Source organism: Tachyglossus aculeatus, chromosome 23 (genome assembly GCF_015852505.1).
Source record: "Tachyglossus aculeatus isolate mTacAcu1 chromosome 23, mTacAcu1.pri, whole genome shotgun sequence".
Taxonomy (NCBI): domain Eukaryota; kingdom Metazoa; phylum Chordata; class Mammalia; order Monotremata; family Tachyglossidae; genus Tachyglossus; species Tachyglossus aculeatus.
In genome coordinates this window covers 3,949,355-3,962,278 of record NC_052088.1, presented here as the reverse complement: position 1 = coordinate 3,962,278, position 12,924 = coordinate 3,949,355, and the positions used below count along the sequence as shown (strand labels likewise).

The window sequence follows — 12,924 nt, the reverse complement described above, 5'->3', positions numbered from 1 at the left end:
ATAAATAAATAGAATCATTCATTCAATCATTCATATTTATTGAGTGCTTACTGTGTGCAGGGCACTGTACTCAGTGCTTGGAAAATACAATTTAGCAACAAATAAAGATAATCCCTGCCCAACAACGGGCTCAGTCTAGAAAGGGGGAGACAGACATCAAAACAAGTAAATAGGTACCAATAGCATCAATGTAAATAAATGGAATCATTCATTCATTCAGCCGTATTTGTTGAGCGGTTACTGAGTGCAGAGCATTGTACTCAACTCTTGGAAAGTACAATTCAACAACAAATAGAGACAATCCCTGCCCAACAAATCCCTGCAGCCTCCACCACCAAATCCAGCTCTTTACTCCCTCCCAAGTCCCCCATGATCTCATGACCCTGTTGGTAAAATTGAGATCATCATACTCAAACCTTACACAGTCCCTCCACTTTGGTCCTCTTTCTCATCGCAGTCTTCAATCTCTCATGGATGTCTCCTTCCCCTCTCTGCCTTCGGATTGTTTGCAGTCAATCAATAGGTATTTATTGAGCATTTAGTCATCATCAGTCATATTTATTGAGCGCTCACTGTGTGCAGAGCACTGTACCAAGCGCTTGGGAAGTACAAATTGGCAACATATACAGTCCCTACCCAACAGTGGGCTCACAGTCTAAAAGGGGGAGACAGAAAACAAAACCCAACATACTAACAAAATAAAATACATAGAATAGATATGTACAAGTAAAATAAATAGAGTAAAAAATAAATAGAGTAATAAATAAATAGAGTAATAATTTACTGTGTGTGGAGTACTGTATTGGGAGCGTGGGAGAATACAGTCAAGTTAATAGACACAATCCCTGCCCCAAAGGAGCTTACAGTTTAGAGAGAATGGTACTTATTGAGCCCCTACTGAACACAGCACCATGTCATAAGTGCTTGGGAAAGTACACCAGAAACATAAGACACATTCCCTGCTTACACTCTTTGAGTATGCTCAATCAATCAATCGTATTTATTGAGCACTTACTGTGTGCAGAGCACTGTACTAAGCGCTTGGGAAGTACAAGTTGGCAACATATAGAGACAGTCCCTACCCAACAGTGGGTTCTCAGTCTAAAAGGTACATCCAATCTCCCCCAAACCACGAGTTTTACTTTCTCACAAAAATCCACAGTAAGGGAAACTCACTTTTCAGTATGGTGTCTGGAGCCCTACCCACCTGCCCACTCAAATGTGCCATATTTTGTGGCACTGCCAAGTTCCTACTTCTTCATCGTCCCTAATTTCCTAACAGTGCTGTATCCAAAATGCATGGTGGAAAAAAATGTACTCTGGCAGAACTAGCTGTATGAAAACGTCTCTGTATCTCTCAGCCCCCTCCATGATCCTTCCATCTTTCTCCCCACATCCTTGCCCAGGCTCCTTGAACAAGAATTTGCCTTCACGTCCTGTCAGTCAATTGTTCTCTAGTCAGGTTCCTCACCCCCGTCATTCCTTAGGGAATGCACACCCCAAGGTCACCGAGCCAAGTTCAGCAGGCTCCATTCTGTCCCTATTCTCCAAATTTCTCCACCCCCTTTGACACTACTGATTGCTCCTTTCTTCTTGAAACACCCTGGACAGGTAATTTAATTTCTCTGTGCCTCAGCTACTGCACCTGCAAGATGAGGATAAAATACCTGCTCTCCCTCCCTCTAGGCTGTGACCCCTATTTAGGACACTGACTGTGCCCGATTTGCTTATTTTGTTTCTCCCCCGGTGCTTAGTGCAGTGCTTAGGACTTAGCAAATACCGTTCTTATTATGGTTATCAGCATCATTGTTGCCCTTTGACACTACTGATTGCTCCTTTCTCCTTGAAACACCCTGGACAGGTAATTTAATTTCTCTGTGCCTCAGCTACTGCACCTGCAAGATGAGGATAAAATACCTGCTCTCCCTCCCTCTAGGCTGTGACCCCTATTTAGGACACGGACTGTGCCCGATTTGCTTATTTTGTTTCTCCCCCAGTGCTTAGTACAGTGCTTAGGACTTAGCAAATACCGTTATTATTATGGTTATTATCAGCATCATTGCTGCCACCACTGCTTGGTGACTCAGGCTTGAAGGTCGTAGCAATCCTGTCAAAATTAGGTTGGTATGTAGTTATTTTTCAGGTAGAAGAAGGAGAACAAGAAATGTGGTCTCATAAATCTCACCCTTCCTCTTCCCCCGCACGGCCCCTTTCAGACCTCACCTTTCCTTTCACCCCCCAACCCTCCCCACCCCACAGTCTCAGCCATCACTGATTAACTGACCTGCCCCCAGTGAGGAGAATCAATCAATCAATCAGTCGTATTTATTGAGCGCTTACTGTGGGCAGAGCGCTGTAGTAAGCGCTTGAGAAGTACAAGTTGGCAACATATAGAGACAGTCCCTACCCAACAGTGGGCTCACAGTCTAAAAGGGGGAGACAGAGAACAAAACCATACTAACTAAATAAAATAAATAGAATAGGTATGTACAAATAAAATAAATAAATAAATAAACAGAGTAATAAATATTTACAGGCATATATACATATATACAGGTGCTGTGGGGAAGGGAAGGAGGTAAGATGGTGGGGATGGAGAGGGAGAAGAGGGGGAGAGGAAGGAAGGGGCATATTAACATATTAACAAAGGTAAAATAAGTGGGATAAATATAATCATCATCATCAATTGTATTTATACATATTTATTACTCTATTTATTTTACTTGTGCATATCTATTCTGTTTATTTTATTTTGTTAGTATGTTTGGTTTTGTTCTCTGTCTCCCCCTTTTAGACTGTGAGCCCACTGCTGGGTAGGGACTGTCTCTATATGTTGCCAACTTGTACTTCCCAAGCGCTTAGTACAGTGCTCAGCACACAGTAAGCGCTCAATAAATACGATTGATGATGATGATGATGATAAATATGTACAAGTAAAATAAATAAATATATACACATCAATCCCTAAGCCCACGCGGTTCCTCCCCCGTTGTGGGGGTGAAAGGAAAGGTGAGATCTGAAAGGGGCCGTGTTGGGGAGAGGAAGGGTGAGATTTATGAGACCACATTTCTTGTTCTCCTTCTTCTACCTGAAAAATAACTACATACCAACCTAATTTTGACAGGATTGCTATGACCTTCAAGCCTGAGTCACCGAGCAGTGGTGGAAGCAATAATGCTGATAATAACCATAATAATAACGGTATTTGCTAAGTCCTAAGCACTGTACTAAGCACCGGGGGAGAAACAAAATAAGCAAATCGGGCACAGTCCGTGTCCTCTGGATCCATTGTGCCCTATCCCCTTTTTTAAAAAATGGTATGTGCTAAGCGCTGGGGTAGATACGTGATTGGACCCAGGTTGGACACAGTCCCTGCCCCACATGAGGCTCATGGTTTTAGTCCCCACTTTATCGATGAGGTAACTGAGGCACAGAGAAGTGATTTGCCCAAGGCCACACAGCCGACGAGTGGCGGAGCCGGGATTAGAACCCAGATCCTCCGACTCCCGGGCCCTATGAAGTGGACTAGGCTGACCCTTCCCTGTCACTAACAGTGTGTGAACTGCTGCAGAGCGTTAGCTGGTCCAACGAGCTCTCCTCTCCGGGCTCCCGCAGCGTGCCGGTGATGATAGTGGAGAAGCAAGAAGCAGCACTGAGCAGCGGGGGACACGATACCTCCGAATTACAGAATTAACCAAACTCCACTGATCATAATTCTTCTTTTGTAACCTCGTTTGTGCACGATGTGGAGAGGAATGAGGATCCAGCGGACATTTGGGGGGCACGGGGAGATGGGAGTAGATCGACGTTCGTTGTTTCCTTCGTAGGTTGGTTTGGGCTTGGTATGGAGAGGAATTCATTCATTCATTCATTCAGTCGTATTTATTGAGCGCTTACTGTGTGCAGAGCACTGTACTAAGCGCTTGGGAAGTCCAAGTTGGCAACATAATGAGAAAGGAGAATCCAGTGGAGATTTGGCGGGAGTGGAGATGGGTGTAGAATGGCGTTTATTTTGGTTGCCTCTGCCCAGCTGGGGGGGCAGGAATCCCAGCTGAAGCACGTGGAGATCTATATTTATTATTAGATTTGGGACCCAACTGTACTGCACCTGGCCTCACTACCTAGAGAAGCAGCATGGCTCAGTGGAAAGAGCACGGGCTTTGGAGTCAGAGGTCATGGGTTCAAATCCCAGCTCTGCCACTTCATTCGTTCATTCATTCAGTCGTATTTATTGAGCGCTAACTGTGTGCAGAGCACTGTACTAAGCACTTGGGAAGTACAATCAATCAATCAATCAGTCGTATTTTATTGAGTGCTTACTGTGTACAGAGCACTGTACTCAGCGCTTGGGAAGTACAAGTTGGCAACATATAGAGGCAGTCCCTACCCAAGAGTGGGCTCACAGTCTAAAAGTCGGCAACATATAGGGACGGTCCCTACCCAACAGCGGGCTCACAGTCTAGAAGTCAGCTGTGTGACTTTGGGCAAGTCACTTCACTTCTCTGGGCCTCAGTTCCCTCATCTGCAAAATGGGGATGAAGATTGTGAGCGCCCCGTGGGGCAACCTGATCACCTCGTAACCTCCCCAGCGCTTAGAACAGTGCTTTGCACATAGTAAGCGCTTAATAAATGCCATTATTATTATTATTAATTATTATTACCTCATAGTCATTTCTAAGGGCTTCGCTTGCTTTAAGTGCCAGTCCTGCTGTTAGGCACTGTTAAAATAAATTCACGGTAGGTTGAAGTGAACTGGGGTCATACCTGATTCAGGCTGAATTTTGGGGATTCTACAGCCTCAACATCCTCCCGGCTACTGCTCCAACTCACCTATTCTGGGTTTGGATCGCCCAGGGGCAGCCCGCTTCTGATTTTAGCCCGTAGTTGGAAAAAAAAATAAAAGCCACATCTGATCTGCCAGGTGACTCTGCTTGGCCCACCAACATGTCTAGCAAAAGCATAAACTATTTAGAATAGTTTATAATATTTATAATAGCATCATTGTAATAACTGAGAAGCAGCTTGGCATAGTGGAGAGAGCACGGGCCTTGGAGACAGAAGGTCATGGGTTCTAATCCTGGCTCCTCCACTTGTCTGCTGTGTGACCTTGGGCAAGTCACTTAGCTTCTTTGGGCCTCAGTTACCTCATCTGCAGAATGGGGTTGGAATTAGAACCCAGGTCCTCTGACTCCCAGCCTCTTTCCGCTAGGCAACACTGCTTCCCATAACATAAGAGTACCTGTTTACGGCTTTGAAATTTTGTGGAAACAACACGAAAGTTTTCTTGGTATGATAAATGCTGTAAGTTTTAATGTGAACAGTGAATATTTTATACGTGTGGCCCTGAGCAGCTTATTGAAATCCTTTAAAAGACGCTACGGCCCAAACTGTGGCCCATCCTTACCGTAGCGTCTGCTACCCTGGATCCCAGAAGACAGGAGGCATGGATTGGGAGCAGGGACATGGGGGGAAGTTGGAGCCGGGAGCTGAGGACCCCTGGGACCTGAGCACCTCGGCAGGGTGAGGTCTAGGTTCAGGCCAGAGGCTGTTCACCGATTTACTCTCTCGTGGTTTCCGTTCGCTCATCATCGACACCCGTTCATGTAAACACTCTGTTTTCTCTCCCTCCCCTTGCCCTCTCATCAGACGAGAGTAGAAGATAAGATCCAGGAAGTCTTCAGTGCATACGGGATCAACCACCATGTACCAAGGTATGCGTAATTTTGAAGTTTAGAAGGGCAAATCAAGACGGAGTTTTTTCTGTTTACACATTCATATCCCTGTTCTTCCCTCCGCAGAACTTCTGCACTTTTTTATGGTATTTATTAAGTGCTTACCATGTGCCAAGCACTGTACTAAGTTCTGGGATGGATTCCAGAAAATCAGGTTGCTCACAGTCCCTGCCCACACTCTGAATAGGATTTAATCCCATTTTACAGATGAGGAGACTGAGGCACTGAGAAGTTAACTGACCTGCCCGAGATTACACAGCAGACAGGGCGGACCTGGGTTTAGAACCTAGGTCGTCTTACTCCCACGCCCATGCTCTTTCCACTAGGCCATGCTGCTTTTCCCGTACATATGTTTAGTCTATTGATTTCATTTATTGGTATTTGTTAAACGCTTACTATGTGCCAGGCACTGTATTAAGCTCCGAGGTAGATACAAGGTAATCAGGTTGGACACAGTCCATGGAGCTCCGAGTCTTAATCCCCATTTTACAGATGCGGAAACTGAGGCACAGAGAAGTGAAGTGACCTGCCCAGGGTCACACAGCAGACAAGCGGCAAAGTCAGGATTAAAACCCAGGTCCTTCTGACTCCCGAGCCTGTGCTCTAGAGCTCTAGCCTTCTAATATTAGCTCGGCTCACAACAGGTTCTCCTTAACAAAGCGACCCTCGGGCCCCACCTGACCGTGTTGACAAAATTCTGTCGACAGACAAAATTGCTGCAAAGTCTGGTGTCTTTTAAACCCGAAAAACACCTCAAATAAGCAAGCCCCATATCATTATCCCCTGCTTACGAGCATTGTAAATCCTTCCCTCTCAGGGTTGTCAGCCCCTTGGCAACCCCTTCCGATTATCAGAAACCTCCCTCCTTTCAGAATATATAAACATCTTCAGTGAATCGACCAGTTACTGTGTGCAGATCCCTGTACTAAGCAGTTGAGAAAATACAATACAACCAAGGGGTAGATGTGATCCCTCCCCACAAGGGGCTTACAGTCTACAGGGAGAGACAGACATAGTACATAAGTGATAGGGGAAAAAGTGGATTATAAGAATATTTACATAAGTATTGTGGGGCTGGAGGGAGTCAAAGTGCTTGAGGGTGCATAGTTGATACAGAGGGGAGGGTGGATAGGGAAAATAAAGGGCTTAATCCGCAGAGGCCTCTTGGAGGATTTTTAGGAATGTTTAGGAATGTTTAGGAATGAGGTCTGTTTGATGTGGAGGTGAATAGTAGCCATTGGAGGCTTCTGGGAGTGGGGAGATATGGACTGAACATTTTCAGAAAAATCTCCGGGCAGCAGAGTGAAGTAAGAACTAGAGTGGAGAGAGAGAGGAAGAAGGGAGGTCAACGAGGAGGCTGATGCAGTAGTCAAAACAGGAAATAATGAGTGTTTGGATTAGCGTGGGAGCAGTTTTGGTCCTTTGAAGTTCATCATAGAGCCCCGGATGTCCTGTTTGGGTGTAGGAAGTCTCTGGAGGCCCTCATCCTCATCATCAGTGGAATTTATTGAGTGATTACTGTGCAGAGAGCACTGTGCTGAGCACTTGAGAGAGTACAGTGCAACAGAGTTGGTCGACTTGTTCCCCGCTTGTGGGCAGGCTCCCAAACCAGGAGTGGCAGCTGTCCCCACCAGAGTTCATTTTGCAGTGAGGATGACTAAGTTGTCCTTGGCCTCCGATGCCAGTTCGGTGCATTGTCTTGCCATTATTCAGTCTTCAGCGAGACCCTTCCCTTCCTTATCCTGCAGCTGGCACACCCTGTGCCCCATGGAAAGCGGTAGTACGGTAGTTCTTTTTAGTCCGTGCCACATTTTTCTTGTCCCAATAATAATAATAACAATTATTATGATGTAGTCTGGGTCATCCCTTCTGAGACCCCATATCCTCCAGGAGGCATTCCCCATTTGATTTCTGAGATCCCCACCTCATATCCTCTGTCGAGTCCAAAAAAAATCAAGTCGCAACTACACAGCACAAGGAATGCTTGTGCAATATTTATTGCAATATTTAATACAGATCTGCATGGTTGAGGAAAGGCATAACCTGTTGCCCAAAAGCGGGCTCAAGCTCATCCCTGAAAGGTGGGATAGGTAGGCATTTATAGTCTGGGAAGAGTGGTTTTCCGTCACACCAACAACACAATCTAAGCATGGCTCCAGTTTTCTTAACTGAGGACAGGGGAAGGGTGTGACCAAAGCACGATTTAGGAAAACAAGGTAGATTAATGCAAAATGGAGTCTGAAAACAAAATGGAGTAAGGCTGGTTAAGAGTTGGTTTCCACACGTCAAACCGCTATTCAGTCCTACTAAACACATAACGCCCTACGGCATTTAAATACGTATGTTTCTAATCTGTCACTGCCTCCTATCTTTAATTCATTTTGTTTCTATCTCCCCCACGAGATGGTAAGACCCTTGAAGACAGGGAACGTGTCTACTGATTCTGTGGTATTCTCCCAAGCGTTTAGTACAGCGCTCAGTGCTCTGCGCATAGGCGCGCAAATGGTATTGATTGTCTGATAGTCTTGCTTTAAATTGAGGGGAATAAGAAGTTTGAGTTGGGAAGGAGTTTTAACTAATTTAATTAACTAATTTAACTAATAGAAGCACCTTAGTTACACAGTACACATTTCCCTAACCCTGACTCATGGGTCCTAGGTCTGGAATTTGGTAGAAAACAGACCTGTTCTTTAAGGTTCTGACCCTTGTGTACAGTAGACAAGTGCTACAGCCGGGATTAGAACCCAGGTCTTCTGGCTCCTAGGCCCATGTGCTTTATCCGCTAGGCCATACTACTTCTTGTCCCCACCTACCTCTTACTTAATTATCCACAGGCTATGGGCCTCACGTGGGACAAGGACTGTTGTCCCATCTGCTTATATTGTACCAACCTCAGTGCTTAGTACAGTGCTTGGCACATAAGTGCCGAACAAACACCACAATTAATAGCTGAGTTCCATTAGCACCCCTGACCATAGTGGCAAGCCTAGTTCCTCTATCTTTATTTTTGTTGTTGTTGTTTTTTGGTTTCATGATTACTCTTTAAAATGTCTCTTTCCTTGTGACAAAGTCAATAGGTGGGAGCTCCCTGAAGATGTAGATGATGGTGCTGTAGTCTGTAGCTGGGACTGCCTTTACCTCATGAAATAGTTTAGATTTCTGGGCACCGCTTTGCAACATCTATTCATTCAGTCGCATGTATTGAGCGCTTACTGTGTGCAGAGCACTGTACTAAGCGCTTGGAAGCTACAGTTCGGCAACAGATAGAGACAGTCCCTACCCAACAACGAGCTCACAGTCTAGAAGGAGGGAGAAAGACAACAAAACAGAACAAGTAGACAGGCATCAATGCCATCAAAATAGAAAAATAGAATTATAGATATATACACATCTCTAATGTAATGTTGAATTTGAAGTGTTGTCGGATGAAGTGATTCCAAATTAATCGTAAAGCAGTTTTCACTCCTTCTAAGTCCTGGAGTCTAGGAATACTTTTATGATCATTTTATGCCTTTCCTTACACATAGGGTCATGTTTATATTTCAGTCTTAATGGGCAATTGGAAATTTTCTTAAGATTATACTAAAAGCGGCTCTTGTATTTCATTTCCCCCGCTTTCTCCTTCTTTCGTGACTCATCCCCTGCTTAATGGTATTTATTAGTCATTTCCTCTATCCCAAAGCACCGTGCTCTTTCTAGATACAGATAAAGAATTTGGACGCAGTCCTGTCCCACATGGGGATCACAGTCTAAGATGTAGGGAGAGCGGTGTTCTTATCCCCTTTTAAAGGTAGGGGAATAGTTTCAGAGAGGTTACAGAGCAGGTCAGTGGCAAAGGTGTGATTAGAACCCAGGTCTCCTTCATTCTGTTATTAGAAAAGCACTGAAGCTTTCATGGTTTACGAATGCAACAATGAAATGGTCAGTTTGGTTTGTGGAGTCCTACTCCCACTGACACTCTTCCCATCAAGCACTTATTTCTTATTATTAGGGATCTGGGACAAATGGGCTTCCATATCTTCCATCGAAATAGTCATGGCAGTCTCCTCAGGGGTGGTGAATGATCTCAGAGGAATTAATTATGGTACTAATGGCTCGGCGTCTCTTGAACCCGTCAATCAGTTCCCGCCGGAGCATGGAGGGCGGGCAGGGATGCATGTGCCACCTTTGCCCGTGTTAGCCAGCTGCAGGCAGAACCGGGACTAGAACCCAGGTCTAGTGGTCCTGGAACCATCCTCGATTGGACTGACAGCAGGGGTTTTTACATCCAAGCGCATCCCTCTCCCTCTCTCTCTTCAGGCCAGCTCTGGTTCCTGGGAGTTGGGGAGGGAACTTTCGTGTGCTTCGGCAAGAAGGCTGGATTTCAGATCCAGGTCCCGGAAACCCTGAAACAAAGGTAGTCCTCGTGATTTTGCTGCATGAGGCTCCAAACAGCAACTCCGAGAAAACATTTCCCTTTTCTATTATTTAAAGCCCCCAGGCGACTAGAGAAGCCAAAAAGAAACTCCCTAGGAGAAAATCGCACCCGGGGGAATGGAAATATAAAACCCACTTTCAGAAAAAAATTCTAAAGTCACTGGTGGGGATTTCTCCCTTTGTCAGAAGGAAGTTTGTGTGGAAACTGAGTCCAGCCAAGGAACTTGGGTCAGAAATGCCTTTCCGGCATTTCTCATCATCCTCTGCTGCTGGTGTGGCCTGGTGGACTCCCCAGCAGGTTGCTGTCCCAAGGTGACCCTGGGGTACCCACCATCTCAAGGTCAAATGCTATCTCGTGACCGCCTGAGCCAGCAGGCCGAACTCGGAAAGTGAGGGTGGGATCCCGCCCCCCCCCCCCAACCTTGTAACCTCCCCAGCGCTTAGAACAGTGCTTTGCACATAGTAAGCGCTTAATAAATGCCATCATTATTATTATTATTATTAACCCAAACTGCTAGATTGACAGCCCAAGCTGGGAATACAGAAGGTGCCCCTCGCCCCCGTGCCAATCAAGTCAGGTATGGAGGAGGGGGGAGGGCAGAGATTGGGTAAACTGAGGCCGGAAGCTGGAATGGGCTAGGAGCACAGGTGATAAATACCTGTCGCCTCTGACCTTCGGGGGCAGAACACCGAGACACGCAGCAGCAGGAGGAGCAGCCGCAGCAGCGGCCCACGTGTCTTTCTCTGCCCAGGAGGCCAGATGCCCGCTCTGCAACCAGAACCAACACACCGAGGAAAGGGCCGCGGGACGGGTGAGTGTCTCGCCAGACGTTCGTGGGTGGGACCCAGGTGCCCCGCTGCGAACGGGGAACATAAGTGGATTCCTCCCATGTAGGGAGAGCATATGGTGAGAGCTAACCGCCCACCACGTGCGTGGGTAATGTAATGGATTCCTCCCATGTGGGAAAGTAAGTGGATTCTTCCCGAGTGGGAAGTGCACATGGGTGAGAGCTAGCCGCCTCACCCACGCACGATTAACGTATGATTGTGTCCCTCCCGGTAGGGAAGCTCGAATATTACTAATTGATTACATTCCTCCTGAAAGGGAAGTTCAATCCATTGCGCCTAAACAATTAAATAATTCAATTCGCGTCGCGGAATAAGTTTTATATAAAACTCAGGCGTTCCGTCCCCGGCCTCTCTCTCGCTCTCTCCCTCGCCGCGCCGATTACTGAACGAACCCGTCCCCGGATGACTGAGCTTACTGCAGGAGGCGGGAAGGAATAGAGGGGTGGCGGGGGGAAGCTTCTAATTTTGAAAGTGGGAGTGAATTTGGGGTGGAGCAGCAAAGGAATGGAAGAGCAAAGCATAGGGAGTAATAGCAAAGAAAAAGGAGGGAAATAATTAGTCATACTAGTAGTAGCAACTGTATGAGCACTCACTGGGAACAGTGCACTGCACTAGGGGGTAGGGGAGGAAAGGGTTAATGTTGAGGTACTCCTGATGTGAGGAGGTCCCCATTTCTAGGGAACCAGCTCCCCAAAATAGCAGTTGGATTGTGGGTGAAGAGCGGAAGATGTCTTGAGGGAGACTTTCAACGCTGCGTGGAAATTGACCAGGTACCCGGCTGGGACGTTGGTGGAGCTGACTTGTGGCCTCACCAGAGCAACCAGACAAGCACAGTGGCAAAGATAACATTTTTTACACTGTGGGGAACCCGTTTGAATGGTCACGCCAAGCCTATGTTACATGTGAGCAAGCTCATTGTGGGCAGAGAAAGTGCCTACCAACTTCGATATTGCATTCTCCCAGTGGCGTAGTAGAGTGCTCTGCATCCAGGAGACGCTCGGTAAATATGATTGTTGATGGATATTCATTCAATCGTATTTATTGAGCGCTTACTGTGTGCAGAGCACACAGATATGAGTGCCAACTGAGCCGACCCAGTGGACAGCGAGGGTGGAGAAGGAAGTGACCGACGTCACTCCGCCTCCCGGGCGGTGCTCACTTGAGATAAAGTGTGAACCCCAATTAGGGGACAAGGTGCGTGCTCTCACTTTTGACCCGGACTCTTGCCCGTGTACTCTTGTGTGCTCTTGTATGGTTTTCGAGTCTTTTGGCAGAGAGGGGCTCTGTGACGGGACAAGGCGGGGGACCAGGCAATGAACGCAGCTCTGTTCACACGTCAGGTGTTTCTTACTGTCAGATCACTTAAAACTACTCCAGGCCAGTACCCGGATACCATCCTGTCTCTTGTGGCCAGGAAATGGGGGTCCTGGCTAATGCTAAGCACTTGAGAAGGTTCAGCAGAATAAAGAGGCACATTCCCTCTCCCCAAGGAACTTACACTCCAATGGGAAGACAGGCATAAACGTATTTACAAATATGCTGGTTTTTCTAAGTAATTGTGTACAATTGAATAAAAATATATATCCCCAAATGCCGAGGTAGATTGTTATTTCCTTGAGGGAAGGGATCATGTGTACCAGCTCTTCTTTATTTTACTCACCCAAGCACTTAATGCAGTGCTCTGTGCTCAGTAAATACCATCGATGGATTGATTGGTGGGATTAAAGAAATAAGTGCTAGACATGGAAGGTCAGATGAGATGATTTGAGATGGAGGGAACAGTTGGGAAAGGTGTGGCCTGTTGGATTTGGTGAGGAGGAAGTTCCAGCCTGGGGGAACAGGATAAACAAGGGGACAGGAGCATTTGAGTTGAGAGTGTAGCAGTTATTCAGTCTGCTTGGAAGACAAAAAGAGAGTGTGATGGAGG

At 46.4% G+C, this 12,924-nt stretch overlaps 1 protein-coding gene across 1 annotated transcript in view; it reads left to right on the top strand.

The window, feature by feature from the left end:
- FNTB (farnesyltransferase, CAAX box, beta) overlaps positions 1–12,924 on the top strand; it is a 117,691-nt gene that overhangs the window by 39,517 nt on the left and 65,250 nt on the right. Inside the window, exon 5 of the mRNA XM_038765432.1 lies at positions 5,647–5,711. Within this exon, the coding sequence (XP_038621360.1) occupies positions 5,647–5,711 (65 nt within the window). The remainder of the gene's footprint in view (positions 1–5,646; positions 5,712–12,924) is intronic.